Raw genomic sequence first — 26,157 nt, 5'->3', positions numbered from 1 at the left:
TGCGGTGTTTTCCCACTAAGCTCAGCAGGTCCCACCTGCCTGAGTTCTGGCTTACAACCAATCAGGGGAGCAGCTCTGCCTGTCATTGACTCCAGCTCCACCTACCATTTGGTCTCCCCGCCCTTCTGCCCTACCAGACCCAATAGGAACCAGCCACTGCTGTAACATTGCACCCTAAATAACTCTCCTTTCAAGGTACTGGACTGCCAGCATTTAGATCTGTGTTGTTTTTGCTGTTTTGCATCTGCCTGCAGCCTTAGGCCTCCGTGCCCCGCAAACATTTGACCGCAGATCCGGTGCACAAACGTTAATCGTTCCATTAAACGAAACTGGAACAAAATGAAATTAAAGACTTGAGCACACAATTCTGAGAATGAAGTGTGTTATATTCATATGGGATGCTAGTGTAGATTCGTATAGAGTGAACGAAAGAAAATCTGAAAGGAGACTCAATGAACGGGGAAAGCGGAGAGCGATATGAGATGGCACGGCAAGTACAAACTTGGCAGTGGTATTTGAATTATTAATCTGAAAAGCTCTGCGATCGCGCCTGGGGAAATGGTACAACAGTGTTCCTTAGGCATCAGTGTTAATTGAGACAGCAGATGGGAAGATATTGCTGCTTTTTTGTTAATGCGCCCATTATGATGCTTTCCCACCGAACTTAACGGAGATAAGCGATAGGCTTTGTCTGTTAATTATTAGAGTGCCGTGAAACGTATTTACCAAATTAGCCGTAATCTGCAAATTTGCAAAGACCTTATTCCACATATATTTGCCCCTGTCACCTGGAATGTTGGGCCGAATGCTGCAATGAATGTGAACTACCGTAAGTGACAGGGAGGCCTCTTTGCATATTCAATTCAGACAAATGAACTGAGCAATTATCCGTTTTCTCTGAACGGCCCAGGAAAGTGAGTGCTGTGAAATGTGATGGCTGGGTCATTATCTTTTATGTTTGCAGATATTTTCACAGTACGCTGATCTGAATATACAAATTGAAGGAGAGTCCTTGGAAATTAATGTAGGGTTACATCCCGCACGCTTCATTCACACGTCATGGTAAGCCAGACTGTGGCTTACAGAGACTGTGCAGGTGGGCTCTGGAGAGGAGTTTGCACCTCCTCTCCTCAGGGCCGGATTTAGGTTTGATGAGGCCCTAAGCTACTGAAGGTAATGGGGTCCTTTATACGTCCAGCTGTCCTTTGCCAACAACAAATTGTCGCTGTTTTTTTGTGTTGAATATATGCTATATGGTAATTGATGGACCTAATAGGTATCTAAAGCCATCTGCACATGCAGAATGTAGGCACCCTATCTATAGAAATGACAAACCAGTGATATTTTAGGGAGCAGGCTAGCAGGTGAGGCCCATGACTTACATCATAGGAGCCTACGCAACATAAAACACTGTTGCTATATGATAGGTTTTGCAGTGGTACCTCCGGTTGCGAACAGGATCCGTTCCGGAGGTCCAGCTGCATCCCAACGAATTTGCAACCGGAGGACCACTTCTGTGCATGCGCGCGGTGTGGTTTAGCGCTTCTGCGCATGCACGCGGCACATAGAGTGCTTCTGCGCATGCAGCAAAACCCAGAAAAATGCTTCCGAGTTTGCCACATTCGCATCCCAAAGTTTACGTATCCAGAGGGATACGTAAGCGGAGGTACAGCTGTATTTTGTTTTTTTTATCTTATATTTTGGAAATGTACATCTAGCTTTATTTTCCTTTAAAAATTTTTGGGGGGCCCCAAGAGAGTAGGGCCCGAAGCTTTAGCTGGTTTAGCTTATACGTAAATCCGGCACTGCCTCTCCTCCTCCCCAGCCCTTTCAGCACAATACATCACAATCGCTAAGTCCGGGTTTGACTTAGTGTGTCATCTGAACCTGGGATCCTGATTAAAGTCTCTATCACTCGACCATCGGGCAAAATTAGGCTACAGGGTGTGGTTAAGGAGGAGAGGCTTAACCACCATCTCAGTTTCGGACAACAGTTGAAGCTTGGCTTCGCTGCCACACTGTGCTGTGCTAAAAGAAGAACTGGGGACTTCTAAAGGCGCTAGGAAACCTTCGCAAAAACTTTTTAAAACCCTCCCTTGGCAATGAAAACGTTATGTTTACTGGGAGAACCTGACTCAGAGGAGGATCCCTGCATGAATCCTTTCTTGTGTTCCAGATTACGATCTTTCTAAACTGCGGGACTTCATCGACCAGCAAGCCGACGCCTACGTAGACAAGGGCATCCTGGATAAAGAAGAGGCAGACGTGATCAAACGTATCTATGGCAGCCTGTAAAGAGCAGGAAAGCGGACGTCTCTTGAAGCTGTAGGGAATTCTAGTCGAGCTTCACCCACACCTAGTACAACCTCCTTTCTCCCTGCCCTCGCCTCTCACCCCAAGATTATTAGAAAGTATTCTCTCTGCATTGTACTGAATTTATTCCAGGTGAAAAACCTTGGTCCACAACCCACTATGACTGCATCTTCATTTTTCCCTACACATCAACCATTCCACTTAAGTCAGGGGTTTTTTGCTGCCCACTTTCTAGTCAACAGGGTAAAATGCTGGCATCATGTTGCCGTTAGCCTAATTTTTGACATCCTCTAGGGAAGGCAGATCTCTTCCCCCTCACGCCCAGCATCCGCCAACTTGTTCCACCATTCATTGGCTTTGTAGAGATGCCACTCTGTGCATTTGCAAAGGGCATTATTAGGATGAGAATGATGCAACTAAATATTAAGAAATCTCACATTCGGGTTCCCATTTGTCGATCCTATTTTTTCGTGTCAAAGATGGTCCCATTGGAATTCGTATGTCGCCATTTCCTCGCTGTTTGGTGCATTCTGTATTGCGTCCCTGTCTGTGTGCCATTGAATAGCTGCTACATGTTTGACACACTGCATCAAGCCTTTAAAGTAGATCTTACAGGGAGAAGGAACTGTTTTGTCACGGCATTGCAATGGTCAGGTACACCAGCAATGTTGTCATTAACACACCTTCATAGTTCTTTAATAAGTGTTATTTCTCTGCATGCATAAAGAATGGAATTCTTGATGTGAGTAGCCTAATGGCACATGTAAATAGCTGTTAATTTATAAGGAGGAGGAGAAGAAATTGACAGACAAAGCATTTGAGGAGCCTAGAATTAGAAGTGTACTTAGGATGAGAGGTTTCAATATCGATATAGGTTGCTCATCATCTCTGCCAGTCAGACCATGCAAAGTTTTGAACTTTTGGCTTGCATCGAAGGAAATTGCTGTTATACCCTCAAGCTTGTTAGAGATTGAATGGCCATTTAGCACAATGGGCTGTATCCAGTGTTAGTCCTACTCAAAAGGAGACCTACTGAAGTTAATAAGCACGGCTAACTTTTATTTCTTAAGTTCTGTGGGTCTAGTTCAGGGTTTCCCAAACTTGGGTCTCCAGCTGTTTTTGGACTACAGTTCCCATCATCCCTGACCACTGCTCCTGCTAGCTTGGAATCATGGGAGTTGTAGTCCAAAAACAGCTGGAGACCTATGTTTGGGAAACTCTGGTCAAGTTGAACACAACCCAGTGTTTCTCAAATGGCTAAGAGATGAAGCATACTTTTATCAGGTCTATATCCCTCTTACACCTAAGCAGATACAGTTATGCAGTGTGTGGGAAACATGTCTTTAAAAAAAAAAAAAAGCTTAAAAGAATTTTGAACGTGCCTCCAAATTGCCCTAGGCATGCCTGTCTCCAATGACACATGCAAAGAGACAATGATCAGCTTCATCAGAGGACAGGGTATTCTGCTGCCACTGCCTCGGGAATAGGTGAATGATCCAATCACATATCCTGAATTGTTGTGACAGAATAATCTGCCCTTTCAGAAGCAGAGATTGGCTGGGGGAGGGGGGGGAGCTAAGACCAGAGTTGGATATCATGCAGAGTTGCAGCAGGCAACCTCTTTTGCAGATGGGAATTTGGAGTCCAGGGGGGACTTTGATGATTTCACTATTTAACTTCTTGTGTTGGTTCTACTGTGGTATGTTGTGGCACACAGCTTTGGGGAACAACTGATTTACCATAATCATGACTGTAAAAAGTTGGAAGGAGAAGCAACAATGCAATAAAACAACAACAACACGTGGGCTTTCCAGTTGTGCAAGGGAAATGGGTTGATTAGTATTAAAAGAGAGAATAAATAAGTGAGAAAAGAAATAAACATCCCCCCGCTATGAGGAAAGGTTACAATATCTGGGGCTTTAAAGTTCAGGGAAAAAATGTGAATAAGGCAGGACGTGATTGAAGTAAATAAGATTCAGGTAATTAGCTGTGTTGGTCTGACACAGTCAAAATAAATTAAAAAATTGTCCTGTAGCACCTTAGAGACCCACTAAGTTTGTTCTGAGTATAAGCTTTCATGTGCATGCACACATCTTCAGATACCTGAAGAAGTGTGCATGCACACGAAAGCTTATACCCAGAACAAACTTAGAAGTAAATAAGATTAGACATCGTGTGGAGAAAGCAGAATAGAGACATTTTCCCTCTTTCCTTTTATAATAATAGAACCTGTGGGGCATTGAGCGAAGCTGAATGTTTGGAGAATCAGGGCAGACAAAAGAAAATACTTATTCACCCAGTCCATGGTTAGGGTTACCATTCACTTATCTAGGAGTGTCTGAACATTCCTCGGTAGGAAAAACACAGCTTGCCTTTCCCCCACCTCTGCCTCCCTAAATCATACGCAGAACTAGGACCTGCAGATATTCCCCCATTTTAGAAGAGAAACTTGCCACACCTTTTAAAGCCTTCCTGGGATTGTTGCAGCTATGAGTAGAATTCTGGCTACTACTTTAGTTGTGTAGTGGTTTCTATGTGCTAGACACTGTGCATATCACACATGTGGAGCTCCAAAGAGGACTTATCTGGAAAGAAAAAAGGAATGCAGAAAAGGGAGGGTTAGATCTGTGTGACCCACACGTGGGTTATTAACAAAAGAATTGGCTGGATTCCTGGCTTCAAAACATGGGGCTTAGCACACTCCCCGACAGAGTTTAAAATAGTCACAGAGTTAAGCAGCAGTATAGCATGGGAATATAGGTTGTTTTCATATCCCATTTCGTCTGCTTACTGTCCTTGACATTGCCACTCTATCCCTCTGGCAATGAACAAACCACACAGTTAAGTAAGGTTAAAATACTTTACTTACAAAATCAAAAGTTCTGGTTCATGTGTTGTTCCATGCAACCGTAAGGAGAGCACAAGTAGAATACTCCTGGGTACAAAAGAAAGAAAGGTGGTTTCAAGCAAGCAGTCTGAGGTTGGAGCAAGCTCAGGCAAGTCCTTCCTGGTTGATGACATGGTGCAAAGAGAGTGAGAGAATAGAAGAGGAAGAGGTGAGATGGTGTGGTCTGAGTTGAGGAATAGACCTCTCTGATCTTAACGCCTTCATGCATTAACTAGCACTCATACATAGTTACGGCTGACTGCAATTTCCCACTAAAAGAACATCTAGATGGCAATGGTCAGATGAAAGTGTGGCTGAGGTTGCTGAAAAAGTTAATTTTGAGAAGATACATAAAGGGAGTAGGGAGTAGCATGACAAAGAGGGAGAGGAATGTGGCTCAGATACAGGAAGTGTAAGAAATCCCCATTTTGACCAAAGATAGATGTAAGTAGGAGCAGGAGTGATGACAAACAAGCTTTTGCATAATGGGCAGAAAAGAAAGGAGCCTAATTTTGAGTTTAGCGGAGGGAGGCAGGCTATAGGGCAGAAATAAGAGCAGGTTTTAAAGAGAAGGATGTGGGATGATGAACTCGATTGCAGAGAGCTATAGGGCATCACTTGAAAGATTTAAGGAGGTGGTAGGAAGAGGTGGCATTAACCACAGGATGCTAGATGCAGGTAACAGTTTCACTATACTGTAGTCATATAGAAAGAAACCGATCTAGCCTGGAGGTGCTGGAAGCAAGAAGCAGAATTTGCTTGCATTTTAGGTGATGAAGGAGGTAAAGATGACCCCAGGCTTTCTTTCCAACAAGAGAATTAGAGGTGTGTTGGAGAATTAGCAAGACTTGTGCTAGAGAAGCAGATCTGCAAGTCCTTAACGTGAAGGTTGTAGCAGAAGCTGTCAAGATGCAGAGAAGTTGTGCGCAGAGGAGCGGGGACAGAGAGATAAAAGGGCAAAGTTCTTTGTGGTTCCTACTAAGGAATAGAGAAAGAGAAGAAAGTAGAATCACCCAACTTGTGGAAAACACAAAATGGGGCTCCATGTATGGCGTTTCCTAGATTTGTCAGCCCAGTTGTGTGGAATGGATCCATCCCTGACCTAGCAACTTGCAAGAGCTGGCAGGAAATGGTCCATGTCATTGCTCTGACACACACTGGAGCACAGGAAGCTGCCTTGTACTGAGTCAGACCACCCAGTTCAGTATTGTCTACTCTGACTGGCAGCAGCCCTCCCTGGAGACACCTGGGGCTGAACCTGGGACCTTCTCCATGCAAGGCAAATACTCTACCACTGACCACAGTTAACAAGGAGACCACTAAGTGGCTTACACTTAGCACTGCATTGGATACAACCCAGTGTCTTTTTTTAATGGCAAGGGAATATTGCACCAACAGCAGCAGGTTCATTTCCCTCTGCTTTTGTCCGGTGCACGTTCCTAAGCACGGGCTCAGTCAGGCTGCATCAAATGCAGCGGCTTTTCATGGCGTGAGATGACAGTGCAAAGAGGAGGCAGCCTCATCCATCACCCTGCACTGCTGAAGGGCTGTGGCTTGCACTAAAAGGCGGCCAGTGTGCCATTTTGGTCATCACCATTAGCACTGCAAGTGCCCAATATGGTACTCTGACAATTGGAGGCTTTTGCTATCACAGCATTTTAGTAGCAATTTTCAGACCATAGCTTGCTAGCATTTTCTCTTATCACCTCCATGGAATGAAGTAGGTATCCTGCACATCTCCAGTTGTAATCCCACCCAGCACCACCTTTTTTTTTTTAACATTCAAAGTATCTTTTAGAACTTAAGTACTTTGAGGTGTCTTCACTATTTAAAACTATGCTGACGGGCAAATGTAACAGACGTATTCTACATTCACAATACACTTTTCTAATACAATCCTGTTTCTGATACTGTACTTTATTAAATGCTTTACTACAAGATACAGTGGCGCAGGTTTTCATTTTCTTCTTTTTTGCGCATTGTCTCTCTGAAGGCTATGATTCTGTACTGGGGAAATTATTATGGAAGTCTATGAACATGCATTGGGGGTACAGAGAAACCTCTGCTATTTGAGACACACTTTTTGTGAGACACATGTTTTGTGACACAAAATCTATTTGAAACACATTCCGAATGATTTCAGCACGGTTGGATCAGGTGCCACTAAGAACAGAAACGCTATATCCAAGGATCTGTACAAAATGTGGAAACTGTGACTTGTAGCCAATGCTACTCCTGCTTAGAATATATCCGTTTAAAATGATGGACATAACTAACTTGGGTCCATTAATTTAAATGGGCCTACTATGAGCTGAATGCAATTGTCTACATTACAATATGTCTGTCTCCCAAAAATCACCATTCTGACAAGGAAGACTTCAGAATCTTTTATTTCAGAAGTTTGCCCAAAACCACACTTGCCACTTAAAAAACGCGGGTGGCGCTGTGGCCTAAACCACTGAGCCCCTTGGGCTTGCCGATCAGGTCAGTGGTTCGAATCCCTGTGATGGGGTGAGCTCCCATTGCTTTGTCCCAGCTCCTGCCAACCTAGCAGTTCAAAAGCATGCCAGGGCAAGTAGATAAATAGGTACCACTCCGGCAGGAAGGTAAACAGTGTTTCCGTGCACTCTGGTTTCCATCACGGTGTCCCGTTGCACCAGAAGTGGTTTAGTCATGCTGGCCACATGACCCAGAAAGCTGTCTGTGGACAAACACCAGCTCCCTCGGCCTGAAAGCAAGATGAGCGCTGCAACCCCATAGTTGCATTTGACTGGAGTTAACCATACAGGGGTCCTTTACCTTTTCTTTTACTTACAAAACCTGCAGAAGGCATACTATTTAAGAACATAAAGAGACTGTTGGATGAAGCCAGTGGCTAATCTAATCTAGCATCCTGTTTTCACAGTGGCTACCTACAAGGGCCTGGGCACAAGAGACCTCTCCCCTCTGTGGTTTCCAGCAACTGGTATTCAGATATGTTACTGTCTCTGTCCACAAGTGCCATTGATGGCAGCACTCTCCTTCATGAATTTGTCTCTAGATATGCATGTGAATGTATTTTAAACATGTTTCCAGAGGTTAAAGCAAATACGAAAGTTACAGGTAGGTAGCCGTGTTGGTCTGAGTCAAAGCAAAATAAAAAAAATCCTTCAGTAGCACCTTAAAGACCAACTAAGTTTATATTTTGGTATGAGCTTTCGTGTGCATGCACACTTCTTCAGATGCCACGTATCTGAAGAAGTGTGCATGCACACGAAAGCTCATACCAAAATATAAACTTAGCTGGTCTTTAAGGTGCTACTGAAGGAATTTTTTTATTTTACAAATACGAAAGATATTGTTCACCCATAACTTTGGGCACTAGGATAATTGTTCTCTTCAAGCTGCATAGTGTTATGAGATGCAGGCCCCTGGTAAGTGCAAAACAATTCCACTGGAGGCTTCTCTTTCAAAGAAAGTGAAGAAGAGTTGACAGGAAATCTATAGGGAGAACTGAAAGCGAATTCATTTCACCACAGTGTCAATCCTTATGGCAACAGCTTTCACCGGACTTGAATAAAAAGGAGCGGGGGGGGGGGCAGGGATAGCTAAAATGAAAACCTCAGAACAGGGGTCAGCAAGATTTACCTCGCCTGGGCCGGTTCACTACATCGGATATCCCTTCATGGGCTGGATTGTGCACGCACATGAACGTGCACGATTTCCAGCATCTGCATCTGCACAGACACAATTTCCGGCGCTGCAGAAGCGAGTCCCCGCACCGTGCTGTGCCAGTTTAGCGCAGTGGGTGGGGACTCGCTGAGTGGGCGGCTTGTGGGCCAGTTAAACAACCCCTGTGGGCTGCTTGTGGCCCATGGGTCTTAGGTTGCCTACCCCTGCCTTAGAACTTTGCAGTTGCTTTTCAAAACAGACCTCAGGGCTGTTGGGGAACAGTGAATGGCTGTGTTCCTTCGAAGAATAGCAGTACGGCACTTGATTTTAAACAGGGACATATATTAATCAATTAATTGCATTTATATCCCACTCTTATTCCCAGGGCAGCAAACACTAACTGGTAAAACAATTAAAATATCTAAAAACAATTCCAATACAGATGCAGACCGGGAAAGCTCTCTGCTTAAAAGGCGTGTTGGAAGAGGGTATGTTTGCTGACATCAATCTGTCTCAGGAGACAATGGAAGATTGTGCCTTTGAGGGTGAAATCAAACTGCTGGAAGATTTCAGCAAGCTCCTGCTGTGACCAACACAGGAGACATGTTTTGTTGCAGCTGGTTGTGCTGCTGCAGATGCACCATGGTGTTTATTCTCTCTGTGCCTGTCTAATATTTGACAGGAGGCAATTCCAAAGGGTAGGTGCCACAACACTGAAGGCCAGATTCCTATATTGTGCAGAACAGACCAGATAAGACAGTGTCTGTAGGAGGCCCTTGCCTGCAGAGCACAGTGATCAAATTTATATATAAGGGGTGAGAAGATCTTTCAGAATCCTGATCACAAGTCACATGGATGTATTGTAAAGGGATGAGAGAAGCCTTGAATTATGTGCCCACCAAGGTCCTTATAATTTGCATGCATAGTAGTTCCAGACACAAGCAAATGGTGAGACTTCTATCCATCTTTGCAGTGCGGGTGCAATGAACCACTGGTAATAGATGGGGCAGAATATTGCCACCTGAGGTTCCCCAACCCCGACATATACAATAGCATCCTCATTCATTTTCCACAACAAATATATTAAATTTCTGATTTCAGTTTTTCAGAAAGCATAAAGAATAAAAAAGCATAATCAATAGATTCATTTTTCTTTATGGTCATAAAATTAATGTATTTAAAATAAAGCTGCAGTAGTTAGAAAATAAGTCAGACACTTTGACAGCTTAGGAAATTTTAATACACTCAAATGAAACAGAAAAGCATATTTTTGAAATGTATTTGCAAAGCACCAGACATTCTGTATCTTCTATACAGATAGGCTGAAAAACAAAGACAGTTCACTTTCTTAAAGTGCATTTTGCATTTATTACATGAAAACTACATATATCTGCACACAGTATCTGTTTCGAACATTACCCTGACACAAAGAAAAATACATTTTACCAAGGTTTTTCCCTTTGTTTAAAAAAGTCTCCGAGCAAAGTATTGTGTCGTACATACTTTAAAACCTCAACTGCTTTCCAAAACAGTTAAAACTGGTTCATTTTAAGAACAAATATCTTTCTATACATATTTTTATATCTGTATAAAGACACATGTACACACACATGGAGAAAAAAAAATATTCAGAGCTGCATCCATCAGCTCTGATATGCACAAAATCTGCATGACAGGCTTATCTATCTCAAGGCTCCATAATAATAACTTTCATCATAAATACTTAATCTTCCTTACACTTTATCTTATAAGTATATACAGCTGTTTCCTAACGATCCTGATTCAGAATTGTCTCAGGGATATATTTTCATAGCAGAAATACGAAGGCAATTACTAGATTCAGAAGGATCACTTCCTTTATTAATGTATAGTAAAAGGACATTGGCCTGCAGAAGGCGAAGGTCAAATAATTTTAGTGCAAGTATAGTTAGTGGAATTACCTATATACGACTTGTAACAAGTACACCATAATAAATCAATCCAAAAGGTTTGCTTTTGAATCCTCAGATATTTAGTTCTTTAAGAACAGTTTTGATTCCAGTTCTTCAGTCATCTTCTACTGCTGATAAGAAGTTGCATAGGAGTTTTCCTCATCGTCCTCCCTGTTGAGAAAAAAGGAAGCTCGTGAAAATGTTTCCAGGTGCTTATACAATTTACTCCACAAAATAAACCATTTAAGGAATGTAGCAGAATGGTCATTTCTTGTAGGAAATCTCCACAATTTTCGAGCAGCAATGTATCAAGCAAGCCCACAAACATTTTGTATACAGTGAGAAGTCTACAGTCGTACCTTAGTTCTCGAACAAAATCCATTCTGGAAGTCCGTTTGACTTCCGAAAACCAAGGTGTGGCTTCCGATTGGCTGCAGGAGCTTCCTGCACTCAATCGGAAGTCGCAGAAGCAGCATCCGACGTTCAGCTTCCAAAAAACGTTTGCAAACCACAACACTTACTTCCAGGTTTGCGGTGTTCAGGAGCCAAAATGTTCAAGTCACAAGGTGTTCGAGAACCAAGGTTTGACTTTATATGCTGACTATGTAAAATGAAATAAACTATAATCCCTGCTCTCAGGCTTACAATCTACAAAAACATACCACAAAAGGAAAAAAATAGATCAGTAGCAAATGAGAAATATGGAGATGGAAGTACAACTTCTTGCTTACAAGTTTTTCTAATGACAAGCTGGGGTGAAAATGTTCCAGGAGAGATGGCAAAAGTTGCTGGTCTCTCAGCTGCACTAATGGCATGGGCTTGCAACCTTTCTATTTGTTGCAGCCTTAAGTAGTGACTGCTTCTGGGTGGCAGTTGTTGCTACTTTGCACAATTTATTATGGTTTTGCTAATCATGGCAGGGCCAAGGACAATTAAGTTCTTCCAACAATATTTGAAATCATATTCAGCTACGTCAGGAAACTGATTTCTGCTCCTACTCCTACATTCTGGACTATTTCTATGCTCCCAAGGAATTATGGCATACATAAACCCTGAGTATATTAAGAAAAGGAACAGCAAAACATATCACAAAAGATGGTTTTGGCCAACAAATAAAATTAAAAGAATAAAATAGAAGAATAAAATTAAATATCTTTCAGTGTCCCTATTGAGCAGAACAAATGTCATTTTTAGAACTGTAATTCAAACTTAGCCACCTGCCAAAAGGACTGTATCATAGAAGGATGAGGGGGCAGACTGCATTTGTCAAAGGAATTGAACTAAATTATTGCAACCTTTCTGCAAAGAGTGTTTTGTTTTACTAAAAGAATTTCTAAAAATAAGCTAAATGCACTCCTTTAATTTTTATCAAAATAAAAAAGGCAAAAGTAAAATACAATGGCACAGAAGAAATAGAAGAACTGCTGCCCTGGGAAAGGAAATAATTACTGTGCATTAACAAAAGGTCAAGAATGAGGCCAGAGAGATGCTTGCAAAAATCTGCACTGCTACACTCTGGAGTGGGAGGGAGAGCCCTGTCATCCTCCTGAGAAGGGAAGAAAAGGGTGAAAAAGTTTGCTCCTGGCCTTGTTGGTGTGCAAGTTGTATTGGTGCAACTGGCAGCTTCTCAGTAGTGGCACCCACCCTGTGGAATGTTCTCCAGTCAGACGTCAAACAGATAGTCAACTATACAACTTTCCGAAGACATCTGAAGGTAGCACAGTATATGGATTTTTAAAATGTTTGGTGTTTTTATTATGTTGGAAGCCACCCAGAGTGGCTGGGGCAACCCAGTCAAATGGGCAGGGTATAAATAAATGATGGTGATGATGATGGCTGCTACAATTATCTTAACTGTTTTTACTTTGTGTGGGTTTCTTCTTGTCTTTTTTTATTGAAGGAGGTGAAATGTGCCTGGAAGGAGAGGAGCTGGGAGAGCGGAGGGACAATCACAGCGGTTCAGGGTAGGGGGAGGTTTGGTGCGGGAAGGGGCACATAGCACAGGCAATTAGTGACTGTGCTGTGTGCCAGCCCTCAGGTCTGCTGTGGCTGCTACTGTTGAATGGTGGGTTGATTCTGAACAAGTTCTCCCTCATCCATGATCTGATAGTGGATGAGGAGGCCAATCTCATTAGTATCGCTGAGACCAGGGCAGGGCATGAAGATTAAACTCTGGACAGGTCTTTGGTCTTTTGTATTTTTGCTTATCTCAAAGTTTTTAAAAATGTAATTACTTCAGTTCTCTAGGGGTAGGGGCAGGGCAGGGGTAGGGGTATGTGTGTGTGTCACTGAGCTGATCAAAGTATCTGGAATTTGCCTAACCAAATCTGTAACATGGAAGCTCAAATACTAAAATTTCCTGAAAATTCTTGAAATTTGTAAACCCTTTCCAACGGTACTGTGCTTTAGTGGGTAACGCTCTGTTTTGTATGCTACTGTTCTAAGTATTATCCACATCAAGCCCTCAAAATGTGTTTAAATAAACAGGCAGTTTTCTTTTTTCTTTACCTGTTATCTTCAGGTTTTAGTTTCCGAGCCGCCTGCTTGGACATCTTAATCTGCAAGTCCAGTCTATGTAGAAAATCTTTGGCAGATAATTCTTCAGGTGGAGGGAGCGGATTGTCAGGCTCTTGAGGACTGGGTGAAGAGTTGTCTTCCTGAACTGTCACTGGTCCATCTTCACAAGAAGAGGGGGTGTCAGCTTCATTTTCAGGAGACTCCAATGAGTTAAGTCCATTAAACAGCAAAGGCTTCTCAGATATAACAGGGATATTCAATGTTTTTCTCAGAAATATACAGTCATTGGTGAACAGTTTATTTGCCCTTTTTATTTGCTCCATCTGAAACAGACATAAAACTATGTTTACTGATTCAAGTAAAGATTGTTTATCGGTTTTCTACAAACAGCTTCTTCATGACACACATTTCTTTCTTAAATGTAATGTCTCAGCAACTTTACCATCTCTTCATTCAAATATACACTATAAAATGTACCTTTCAATAATGAAATTAAAAAATAAAACATGATCCCTTTGGGCATATTTATTGGTGCCCCATAATAATGTTTCTTGCAAAAAGTAGAAAATAATCCTGCAAAACACAAATTGAATTTAAATACCAGGCAGCCAAGCAAGTTATCTCTCACTCCTTCAGCAGTCATGAGCCAGGACACCTAATGCAAAATATTCCATGGAACTTGAAAATTAGGGGTCCCAAGAGCTTATGTGAGTTTCTAGTTGCCAGCCTTGGTGCCCCTTCTAGCACTTGCTAGAAACAGCTCTTTGCGACAGCAAGGAACAGAGAAATGGGTGTGAAAGAGATCTTGTCATCCTATTTACATTCCTTCCACTCTCCTTCATTTGCCAGTTAACTCATCAAATAATAAACATAAAATATCATATAACTACAGTGACATTAAAGATGGCATAACTGCACCACACCATCAGCCATCCAAAATTCCCACGATGGTGTTAGGAAAAGCTTACAATTAACAGTCATGGAACTAGACTGACCCTCAACATGAAGCCCTATGTCCTATTATCATTACAGCTGAAATAACAGGTGCCTACCATAGACATGTTCATATTTAAGTTACAATAAAGGTTTTGGAGACAAACTGTATTTCCAGCTCTAACTAAACAAATAAAAAAAACCTGAAATTAAATTGCATTTTCTTTTTTATTTCCATAACTGAAATAAATGCATGAAACAGTTTTGCATTTTTGTTTATTGAAACTGGTTTTTATATAGTTTTTACTATCAGGCAACAGTTTCTCCATATATGTGAAACATCTCAAGCAGGGTAGCATCAACCAAGAAACACAGTATTTTCTCTGAGGCGTTGTTTTCACTATGGGCTAGCAAGAAAATGTAGCAGCCACAGCACAGCTTAATAAATAATGCACATAAAGCTATTACGTAACTCAAGATTTTGTTTCCCTCCTGCTTCTCTAGCACATGGTTCAAGAAATGTAAAACTTCAAAGGAATTTTTAACATCCTGGTTAAAATTATATCTAAATACAAACATGTTAATTTACACCTATCCCCTAAATCGAAATCATTAGCTCTCTATTAATCATGCTTGTTAATTTCTGCTTTTCTATATAAATATTGAACCATAGGAATGAGATGAAGCACTACAAATACAGCACTTTAGGTCATATTGTTATTATGAGTCAATACTGGGGACCAGGGACTGAGAAATCATCATAGGTACTGGAATCCAGCACCTGTCTCCATGAGATGCTATCCTGTCATGAGAAAGTTCATTTCACTGTACCAACATGAGCTATTCTCCAGTTTTTATAATCTTTCAATACCTGAGCTCTGCAATCTTCTATATAATCTTGCTATATAAATCTGTTATAAAATTGCAAACTGTTATTAACTATATACAAAGCACACCTCCTTTTTATCTTATTAAGACAGAAGATCCAAAACTAGAAGCCTTTGCTTTTGGAAAGTTCTAGGTCCATAGTTATCTCTAAACAAAGTCCCTTGTGCAATGAGTTACAGTATACTGTAATGCAGTGTTTCTCAACCTTTTTTGGGCCAAGGCACACTTGTTCCATGAAAAAAATCACGAGGCACACCTGGAAGAAAGTTCCCCTCTGCCGCTCATTCCGGCGCCCCTAGAAGCAGCGGCTGCGTCTCCAGCGTGCTCGTCTCCGCTAGTCTGAAAGGGAGAGGGGCTTCGGAGGATCCACCACTTACGGAGCTTCCGGACGAACGGCGACAAGGACAGCTCCGTCAGAGGAGACGACGAGGCAGTGGAGCGCGCTGCCATCGCCGCCACCGCCCCACATTCAACCACCGCGCCGCAAGCGAGCGCGAACTTGCGAGAGGTGGGGTTGGGGAACAGAGCGGCGCCGGGCCATCTTGCGAGAGCAAGCGGCGAGAACAGTTGCCCGAAAGGAGCCCCTGGGAACTGTAGTCCTTTCTCTGGCTCCCTTTCCCTCAACGGCGTGCGGGGGTGGCGGAAGTGGAGCTTTCTCTCGTCAGCCAGGTTTGCGCTCTCGCGAGCCTTGAGCCAAGGCTTCCGGCTGGTGAGGGTTTGCTGTTGCCCGGGAAACAAGCCGCACGTCGCGGCACACCAGCCAGCGTCTCGCGGCACAGTAGTATGCCGCGGAATAGCGGTTGAGAAACGCTGCTGTAATGAACCAGCATTTTACATCTGCAATGGGAACTTTTGTTTCTTCAAGGGTCACATTGCTTCATACCAAATGTTTAGAAGCTGCATGCTGAAAGTGGGTGGGATCTGAGGCAAAAGTGGACAGGGTTATTGCTGTAACATCCGTCTCCCACTATGCAAAACACAGTTTGCTTTCCAGGATGGCATTTTCGGCAGGAGGCTGGTGAGCTAGTTCCTAGCTCTTGCATTAGATGGTTCATTGTCCTGCTGTATACTATGTAACAGGTAAATTAGTGCACTTGTGTGTGTAACTTGACCTTCTCATTTCAGTAAAAGTAGAAAATATATAACTATGGTATATATAAAACCCCTTAATATTGTGAATGCTTATTTCATAAATATACTTTATAAATTAGCTTAGCATATGCAATACAACTAGTAACCCATTACATTACATCAATACGGTAATTGTCTTATGTCTGATGTATGTTTCCAAGTTTTCCACCTTCTTCAAGGACAAACCCAGTGTGAATTTTAGTCCAGGAGGTGGTGTCTCTAGCAACCCATGAGACTAGCTCAGGATCTCCTAAGAAAGGTTGATACAACTCCTGGGCTCCAGGAGTTGCACCTAAATCTCCCCAATAACATTGCAAGGGATTGTTGGGATGCACCTTAAACCAGTGTTTCCCAACAGGGGCCGTATGACCGCCTGGGCCCAGGATATTCCAAGGGGGACACAGGTGCAAATCGCGTAAATGGGGGGGGGGGGCATAGCACAAGGCTAGAGGGCCACAGAGGAAAGTGAGAAGTGAGGGGGGAAATCATGTTTCTTCTCTATATATAAAAATGTAGGGGTTGCGAGCGCAGAGGTCACAGCCTTTTTCCGTAACCGGTGAACCGTAATGTAACAAATTTGGCCACAACGTTCCATACCCATCAGGGAGGGACCTGGCATTAAAATTTTTCCAGAAAACCACACCTTTCACACCTAAAATAATGATTAAACACAAAAAAGTGGCACCCAAATTAGACGTCACCACCAGAAGCTCTGAAGACTCCAGCAGCATCCAATAGAAAGGCAGATCGCCCACTGCTGCCTGGAAAGCCGCGCCACCAGATGACATCACAAAATTCCACAGCAACCAACTGAAAACAGGCCTTTTGCAGCAACAAGACCCAACCAACTGAAAACAGGCCTTTTGCTGCAACAAGGCCCAACATTGCCAAGTGGAGGTAGGGGCCTGCCTGGGGGGGATGGGGGCCGAATAAGGGGCAGGAATAGGTAATGGGTCAGAACAGGGTGGGGGGAGACAAAGGGATGAAACCTGCCCTCTCCACAGTATCTCGCCTCGGCTTTGCAGACTAGGCTGAGTGGATTTAGGGGCCTGCCGGGGGTGGGGGGGCCGAATTGGACGCAGCATAGAATCAACTGAATATGGGCCTTTTACAGGGCCGTGCCTTTGGGTAGAATAAATGTTATTTCACATAACACATGTGGGTAGGGGAGTCAGGGTTGGGACAGGGCAAAATTTTACAGAATACGCGCACTGTGGGAATGATTGTGTGCAAAATGAACGGGTCACAGGGATAACCGGGGGGGGGGGGTGGACGGAGGAGAGGAGGGAAATCACAGGGGTAAGCTGGGGGTGGGGAAAAGAGGGGGCATAATAGGTCATGGATCAGGACAGAGCTGGGGGATTCACAGGGATGAGGGGGGAATCACAGGGATAAGCTGGAGGGGGTGAGGGGAGGAGTGGGGGAATCACAGGGATACATCATGGATCGGCACAGGGTAGGGGAAATTACACAAATAACCCACAGCAACGCATGGCAGGGCCAGCTAGTTTTTTATTTTAAAAAATCCAGATTGGCTGGCTATCCGCAAAATGTAGCGCTACATTTTGCTGTGTGCTTTTTCTTGGAGCAGTCCTGGTTTGTTTCCTCTCAGAACCCCCAGGTCAGGTAAGTGAATGAAGTGGCAATGGGTAGGGCTGGGAGAGCAGGAGCTGCTTGTTGCTGCCACCAGTGCTGGGCCCGGTGGCAACCTGGGCCTCACTCAGCAAGGCACAGGGTGCAATCCACCCCACCGTCAAATGCATCAGGGCATTTGGATGTTGCAAAGGGAGGGGCACAGGGCCTGCTGACAGTGTTGGCCCGGCTCTGCAAGGCACAGTGTGAAATCCACCCCAGCACCCAGCCGAGCAGTCATCTGGTGCTGCTGACTTGCCTCTAGTAAATAACTAAGTGTCTACTCAGAAGAAAGCCATACTGAGTTCAGTGAGCCTTACTACCAGGTGTGTGGGGCTATAGTGTTTTATCTAGGTAGCCAGGGCTCCTCTGGATGACAAAATCTTTCTGCACCAGGTCAGTGAGGACCACTCGCTTTTTAAAATTATCCCATATATACAGAACTCTCTGTGCGCCTTTTGGACTGTACTGTATCTGTGGGTTTCCCTCTCTGTGTCAAATAACTGGGGTCAAATAAGTGTTGCTTACTTTTTATAATGCATGGAAGATGGATCTCCCTCAGGAGGTTCTGGACTCTCCTTCCTTGGAGGTTTCTAAGCAGATGTTAGATGGCCATCTGCCATGGATGCTTTAGCTGAGTTTCCTACATTGCAGTGAGTTAGAGTAGATGACCATTGGGGTCCCTTCCAGCTCCACGATTCTATGTTTTTCTGCTTCAACAATATTTCAGTATGTACCTATCATTTTATGTAATTGTGTTTTATATAAATTATAAAAATTATAAATAAAACATGTTCTATTTACAAACAAAACATTTAAATAGCTACATTTCTACCAGTTGGTTGGGGAGGGCATGAGCGTAGCCAGGATTTTTGTCAGGGGGCAGGCTTTTGTTAGGGGGGCGCAGAACCTCAGATTTGTACTGATTTGTATTGATTTTTACTTTTTTGGGGTAAGCTGCCCCCCTGCCCATGGTGACCACAGCAGGGCAGCTACACATGAAACATTGGCATTTTGTCTGCTGCCCAATTATGTCTTTGCAGGAGGACAGTAGCACAGTGTAGAGAATCTGCATTGCGTTCAGAAGGTCCCAGGTTCAATCCCAGGCATCTTCATGAAGAGCTGAAAAAAGCTCCTGCCTGAAATCCTGGAGAACAGCTGCCTGTCACAGTAGAGATTACTGAGCCTAGATGAACCAATGCACTGAATCAGCGTAAGGCACTTCCCTGTGTTCTTACAACTTTAGTGCTAAAGACAGATATGCTGGAGTTCCAACTCAACATCTGAAGTGCCATCTGCAGATATCCATGTTGGGGGGGGGGGGGACATGACGACACTGCACAGATTCAGAGGAAAGTATTTTTCTCATATCCATCACAGGTGCCTGAGGGGCAATTTGTACTGGGATCCCTTCTACAGGCCCCCTGTACATACAGTGGTACCTTGACTTATGAAGGCGATACGTTCCACGGCGCTCTTCGTAAGTCGAAACCTTCGGAAGTCGAGGCATTCGGATGTCAAGGTACCACTGTACTTACTTATCACTCACAGAGGCACAAAAAGCTGACTTGGGTTACTGGGCTGCATACTTATTGCCCAAGTATTGTCCATATATCAATCTCAGATGCCTAAGGGGCTGAGTTATTGGGAGGTGAGGCAAAAGGCCCTCTGTACATGCTCAGAGAAACATTCTTCTGTCAGTCACAGATGCCTGGGGCTCAGCACACCCACAAAGAGAAGCACTCTCTTCATATCAAGCACAGATGCCTGAGGTACCAGCAGAGCCAAGGGGCTGAGGGAGGGGGTGAAAAGCCTTCTGTACATGCTCATAGACTACATCAGTCACAGATGTCTGGGGATCTATCTATAATTAGTTGCAGGAGGAGAAGGAGGAAGGCCCTCTCTGCACAAATATAAAAGAAGGGGGGCAATCTGGCTTACTAGCAGTACATGTGAAAAGGATCTAGGGACCAAGACTTGAACCAATGGCTTCAAGTTACAAGAGACACTAAACACCAGGAAGAACTTTTTGACAATAAGAGTGGTTCGACCGTAAAACGGTCTCCCTCTGGAGGCTGTGAACTCTGCTTCATTGGATGTTTTTAAGCTGAGGTTGGATGGCCATCCGTCATGGATGCTTTAGTTTAGATTCCTGCATTGCGGGGGATTGGACTAGATGACCTTCGGGGTTCCTTCCGACTCTACAATTTTATGCTTCTAAGTGTACTCTTCGTAACAGTCACATATGTCTGAGAATCCAGCTGGAGTCACAGAGAACGTGGCGGGGGAGGCACTCTGCACATGCTTCAGATAAAGGGGGGACGCTCGCTTTCGCTTATCAATGCTGCAATATTCCACTCTAGTGGTGGGAGCCCCCAGAAAAAGAGGGCACTCTGCAAATGTTCAGGCGCTGCCCCCCCCCCGCGTCCTCTTACCCATACAGCGAGGAGGACACCGACCCTTGGCAGGGAAGCCAGCGACCCTATCGGCCCAGCCGAGCGCGGCCATCACCTACCGTCACGCCGTACTTGAGCGCGATGCCTTGCAGGGTGTCGCTGGCGTTGATGCGGTGCTCCACGTAGCGCTCGGCCAGCGGCGCCGCCACGGTGGCCGTGCTCCCGTACGAGCGGGTCTTGGTGCGCGCCAGGCTGAGGGACAGCTCGGCCTCCGTCTCGGACGCATCCGGCCCGGGAAGCGGCTCCTCCCGCAGGAACAGCCCGGGCACCGGCAGGAACTCCGCCATGGGCCTTTTTCCCCGCGCGCGCGCTCTGCCGCCTCTCTCACGCGCTCTCTCCCTCAGCGCCTGGCGGGCGCCGCCGGGATTCACCGCCGCCACATCCTCCCTCCCCTCAGCTTTTCCTGAGGAGAAGGCCGGCCGCCAGGTCACCCGGAGCAACGGCCTCCTCCCACGCGCCTGCGCCCAGGTAAACTGAAGCGTGTGTGCGCGCGCGCGTGCGCGCGTGCAAGAAGTTCCCGTCTCAGGCTGAGCGAAGGTCTCCGCTCCGCAACCGACCCCCCACCCCACCGGCCGTCTGCGCGTGCGGGCAACGGCCGGCGCATGCGCCAGTCCCGCGAGCGCGCCAAGTCGAGGCGAAGACGGTTTGTCCCTCAGACCAACCGCCGCCAGTGGCGCGCGCGAAGTTATTGTCGTAGATCTAACCGCCTCCCTCTTATTCTATGGGGGCTATGAACTCTCGATTACAATACACGGGAGTGAGGGGAAGCGGCGTGTTTCTTATCAATTCCTCCAATCATTATTGTTATTAATAATTATTAACATTAAATATTATTATTAATTCCTCCAAAGAATCCTGGGAACTGTGGTTTTTAAGAGTGCTGGGAACTGTAGTGCTGTGAGGAGCCTGTCATACTGCTTTTTTATAATTTTTTTAATTTTCCATATATGAACAAATAACATTTTCCATTATATTTCTGTGGCTCTTTGGAGCCTATTGACTTCCCTCATAATGCTTTTTTCTGGCAGCTCCTCTGACTGTCCGTTGCTTTCTACATCCATAGTTTTGAGTTCTGCCGTTTCCCTTGTCATCTAAAATTACTATTGCTGCCAGGATGCCCAAAATGGAAGCCGTTGTTAAGAGGCCGCAGCAATATTACTCCCAGAAGCAAGCATACAAAACTATATATATATATATAAATGCACATCTTGCAGGCTTGACATATAAAATAAGAGAACAAGAAGAACATACGTTTAAAGAAGATTGGCAATGAGTATTTTAAATTGTAAAACAGAAAATATAATAAAAATTATATACCAAAGAACAAAACTATAAAAAGAATATTGTGTTGTACTCTGCTTGTCCTACTTGGACTACCTCCATTGAAGTTAATGTACGTGATTAACTTAAATTCATTAATTTCAACGAGTGTACTATAAGAACGGGGTGGGGAGTAAGAACCCTAATTTCACCATCAATCACATTTTTACAGTATTCTTTTTAATTATGAAACCAGCTTTTTTAAAACAGTATTGAATAGTTTGATATTAACAATTTCTACACTTTTAAAACAGTTATTTTGACTGCTGCTGTTAGTGGGTGATGCTCCCAGGGGCAAAAGTAGGCTTTCTGTCACCTGGGTCAGAGACCCAGTTTGGCAAACACACCACATGCGTTTGTGTAGACCCACACACAAACCGCTCAACACATTTGTTTGTAGAGGGCATAAAAAATAGGCAATATATAATTTGAATACAAAGTTTTTATTTTTAAACAATATTTGTATTGATTTCCAGCATCATTTAAACAACAAGATATCCAACATAACTTATAACTAGTAAATAATAAATAAAATATTATTAAAAGTATGCATTTTTACAGTATTAGGATACTGTATTTAATTTATAGCAATTTATAGCACTATTATCATTTTTTAGCTGTGAGATAAATAAATTGTTGTCGTTTAGTCGTGTCCGACTCTTTGTGACCCCAGGGACCAGAGCACGCCAGGCACTCCTGTCTTCCACTGTTGCTGCAGTTTGGTCAAACTCATGTTAGAAGAGGAGGAGTTTGGATTTGATATCCCGCTTTAGCACTAACCTTGATTGAAATACTTTATTGTCACTTGTACAACATGTATACAGTGAGATTACATGAGCACCCCCCCCAAGTTCTCTTAGTCTTAATTCCCTTTACTGACGCGCACCCACCAAACCCGAAAGTCAGTTGCCCTGTTGTTACCTTTTCATTCAGCAGCCTAACAGCCCACAGATAGAAGCTGTTCTTTACCCTGTTGGTGCAACTAATCATGCTTCTAGCTTCTATATCTTCTGCCCGAGGGCAGGAGATCAAGAAAGTGCCGGCCAGCCGCCAGGGTGTGAATCATCCCTCAGAATTTTCCTCACTCAACGTTCTTCCGCGATGTCATCCAGCAGATTCACAGGACAGCCCATAATATATTGTGCTGTATTCACCACCCTCTGTAGGCATTTACCTTTTTAAAAAAATTATCTTTATTCATTTTTCACATAAAAAAACCATACAGAAATACAAAAAGAAAAAAGAAAAAACACAAAAAGAAAACTGAACAAGACAAAAACGCAGCGAAAAAGAAAAAAAGAAAAAAATATCTAATAATCTTATATCATCATCATATCATTTAGACTCCCCCGGTTCCCCCCCATTGGTTCCCCATTTCCAGATCCTTATAGAACAGTTTTCACATAATACCAATTATTTTCCAATTGATTAAAATTTCCTCTCTAATTATCTCCTTTCAATTTTATCTATTAACTCAATTTTTATATACATACATTCTAATTAAATAATTCCCCAACTTAAATTTTCATCAGAAAAGAATTCCCTTTTAATACTTCATTCTTCCCTCCTTCCCCCGGACCCAGGTAACCCAGAAAATCCAGCAAATTCCATAATTCATACCAGTGTCAGACTTTTCCAATCAATCCAGCCTTAAATCACATGAATAAACTTTTTAACCCACCCCCACCCTTACCGCAAACTTCCCACAATGTTTTGTGAACCCAACATGTTGTTTCCCCATTTTTCTTGCTGCTTCCCAACACCCTCCTCCCATCCCAGTTTCCCAGTGGTTTCCCAGCACTCCCTCTCTCACTGGGAGTGCAAGGGTCCTCCCTGGTTCTCGGTTGAGGGGTTCTTTAATCAAGTCCAGAATCTGACCCACATCTCTCACTTGTGGGACATTTTGCCGTCCTTCTTCCTCCTCTTCTTTGTAACTTTGAAATTCTTCTTGAGTGTCATTATTGTCTGTCATTTGTAATTCTTCCTCTATTGTCTCAGAGCTGGTCTGTCCTCTTTCCTCGTCTTTTTCCATGTTGTCATTTGGCTCCTCAAGTCTTTTATTAATTTGTCTCCATTGCGTGTTATTCTTGTCCAGCTCATCTTTAATATACAAAAGTTCCAAATAGATCTTTTGGTAATAGAAATCCTGTGATAGTGTTGGAACTTCCATCGTCATTGCTCTTAAGTCCCGTAGGAAAACAGCAGATAGTGAAGCCGGATGTGGCAGGAATCAAATTACATAGTGGAAACCATTTTAAGTCCCGTCCTGGCTATTCCATTAATCCAAATAAATCACATCGTCTCATCATGATATCAACAAAATTTTAAGTCCATTCACTGATCTCTGCAGGAACCAAGGTCCAGCCTCCTGGAGGGTTTAAAAGTCTTATTTCTGACAAATTGGTTGCTCCTCTCCCTTCCCCTGTCAGGGATCGGATTACTGTATCTTAAAGTACTCAATGTGGGAGACCGACTTCTGTTTTTTTAAAGTCTCCCACCGTGTCCATCTTTAATAAAAATATTGCCACTCAGGGTTTTTACTCACGTGGAGTTCTTTTTCCAATCCTTTAATTTATGGAAGGCATCCACTGCTAACTGACAGAAGGATCAGGGCTTCGTTTCTGGAGGTGATGAAAGTGCCCAAAATGGCTCCCGCAACTACCACTCCGCTGACTCTCGAGAGCTCTACGGGCTTCTCGGGCAGTGGAGGAGTCGCGTTTTGGAGCTCCGCCGGGCCAAAAAGCCCCCAGGAAGCACAACCCGGTGTTTGTGGGGGTCCGCGTGCCCACGCAGGATTCCCCCCCCCTCTGCGAAAGCCAGAAGCCTCGGAGCTCGAGGCTTCTGCGCCCTCTCGTCAGCGCAGTAGACCGGAAGCCCTCTGTAGGCATGTACTATCCGTTGATGTCAAACCAGCGTACCACACCGTGATACAGTATGAAAGGACACTTTCTATTGTGGACCGGTAGAAGATCATCAAATGTTGATTGACATCGTTCTTTCGCAATACTCTGAGGAAATGGAGTCTCTGTTGGGCTTTTCTTAAAGGAAGAGACTCTCCACACAGCCCTCCCCGATGTACAGCGGGGCTAGTTCTCCTCTCTTCCTCTGAAGGTCCAACACCATCTCCTTTGTCTTGCTGATATTAAGGTGCAAGTTGTTCCCTAGGCACCAAGTAGATATTTTTTGGACCTCCCCTCTATATGCTGATTCGTCTCCACCTGTTATTAAACCCATTATTGTGGTGTCATCTGCAAACTTAATAATTGCAGTAGACAGGTCAGATGATACACAATCGTATGTATGCAATGAATACAGGTAGGGACTTAGCATGTTACATGTCCAATCCTCACTGTTTGTGTCCGATCTATCAGAAAGTCTTTAATCCAGTCACAGATGGTAGAAGAAAGGTCCATGTCAGTCAGCTTTTTAATGAGGATGTTTGAAAGGATGGTATGAAAAGCCAAGCTATAATCAATAAACAACATCCTGACATGGTTCTCCGGTTTCTCTAGATGGCTTGCTGCAAGATGAAAGGTGGTAGCTATCGCATCATCTGTGGACCTATTTCTTCTATAGGCAAACTGATGTTTATCAAAGTCCGGTGGAAAGCAGGTTCTAAGGTGTTGAAGGACCAGTCTTTCAAAGCATTTCATCATTAAAGATGTTAATGCAATAGGTCTGTAGTCATTCAGGCAGGTAATTGCCGCTTTCTTTGGAACTGGGACAATAGTAGCCGTTTTTAAGCATGATCTTTTAAGCAAGATGTTAAAAATCCTTGTCAGGACCCCTGCTAGTTGATCAGCACAATTTTTGACCACTATCCCCAGCACCCCATCCTTTACTGGGATTCACTGCCTTCAATGCAGCTTTCACTTGATGATCATATAGAATGAATGGCTGAGAGTTTGAAGGCTGGCTTTGTTGTTGTTGTTTAGTCGTTTAGTCGTGTCCGACTCTTCGTGACCCCATGGACCATAGCACGCCAGGCACTCCTGTCTTCTACTGCCTCCCGCAGTTTGGTCAAACTCATGTTCGTAGCTTCGAGAACACTGTCCAACCATCTCGTCCTCTGTCGTCCCCTTCTCCTAGTGCCCTCCATCTTTCCCAACATCAGGGTCTTTTCCAGGGAGTCTTCTCTTCTCATGAGGTGGCCAAAGTATTGGAGCCTCAGCTTCACGATTTGTCCTTCCAGTGAGCACTCAGGGCTGATTTCCTTCAGAATGGATAGGTTTGATCTTCTTGCAGTCCATGGGACTCTCAAGAGTCTCCTCCAGCACCATAATTCAAAAGCATCAATTCTTCGGCGATCAGCCTTCTTTATGGTCCAGCTTTCACTTCCATACATCACTATTGGGAAAACCATAGCTTTAACTATACGGACCTTTGTCGGCAAGGTGATTTCTCTGCTTTTTAAGATGCTGTCTAGGTTTGTCATTGCTTTTCTCCCAAGAAGCAGGCGTCTTTTAATTTCGTGACTGCTGTCACCATCTGCAGTGAT

The 26,157-nt window shown here is 43.9% G+C and overlaps 2 protein-coding genes across 2 annotated transcripts in view; one reads left to right on the top strand and one right to left on the bottom strand.

Annotated features, from left to right (window-relative positions):
- The window catches only part of SCG3 (secretogranin III), a 46,729-nt gene extending 41,473 nt beyond the window's left edge, over positions 1–5,256 (top strand). The window contains exon 12 of the mRNA XM_088656788.1: positions 2,177–5,256. Coding sequence (XP_088512914.1) covers positions 2,177–2,295 — 119 coding nt within the window. The 3' untranslated portion in view covers positions 2,296–5,256. The remainder of the gene's footprint in view (positions 1–2,176) is intronic.
- A 4,812-nt stretch (positions 5,257–10,068) lies between these two features.
- Positions 10,069–22,872, bottom strand: LYSMD2 (LysM domain containing 2). Its single transcript, XM_035131309.3, has 3 exons — positions 20,399–22,872; positions 13,291–13,622; positions 10,069–10,953 (listed from the first exon to the last, which is right to left on the bottom strand). The coding sequence occupies exons 1-3, from the start codon at positions 20,624–20,626 to the stop codon at positions 10,908–10,910; spliced, it is 606 nt and encodes a 201-aa protein (XP_034987200.1). The 5' UTR covers positions 20,627–22,872; the 3' UTR covers positions 10,069–10,907.
- Positions 22,873–26,157: the final 3,285 nt, after the last annotated feature.

The sequence above is a fragment of the Zootoca vivipara genome, chromosome 13, assembly GCF_965207765.1.
Source record: "Zootoca vivipara chromosome 13, rZooViv2.hap1.1, whole genome shotgun sequence".
In the NCBI taxonomy this organism is placed as follows: Eukaryota; Metazoa; Chordata; class Lepidosauria; order Squamata; family Lacertidae; genus Zootoca; species Zootoca vivipara.
This window is presented reverse-complemented; position numbering and strand designations above follow the sequence as displayed.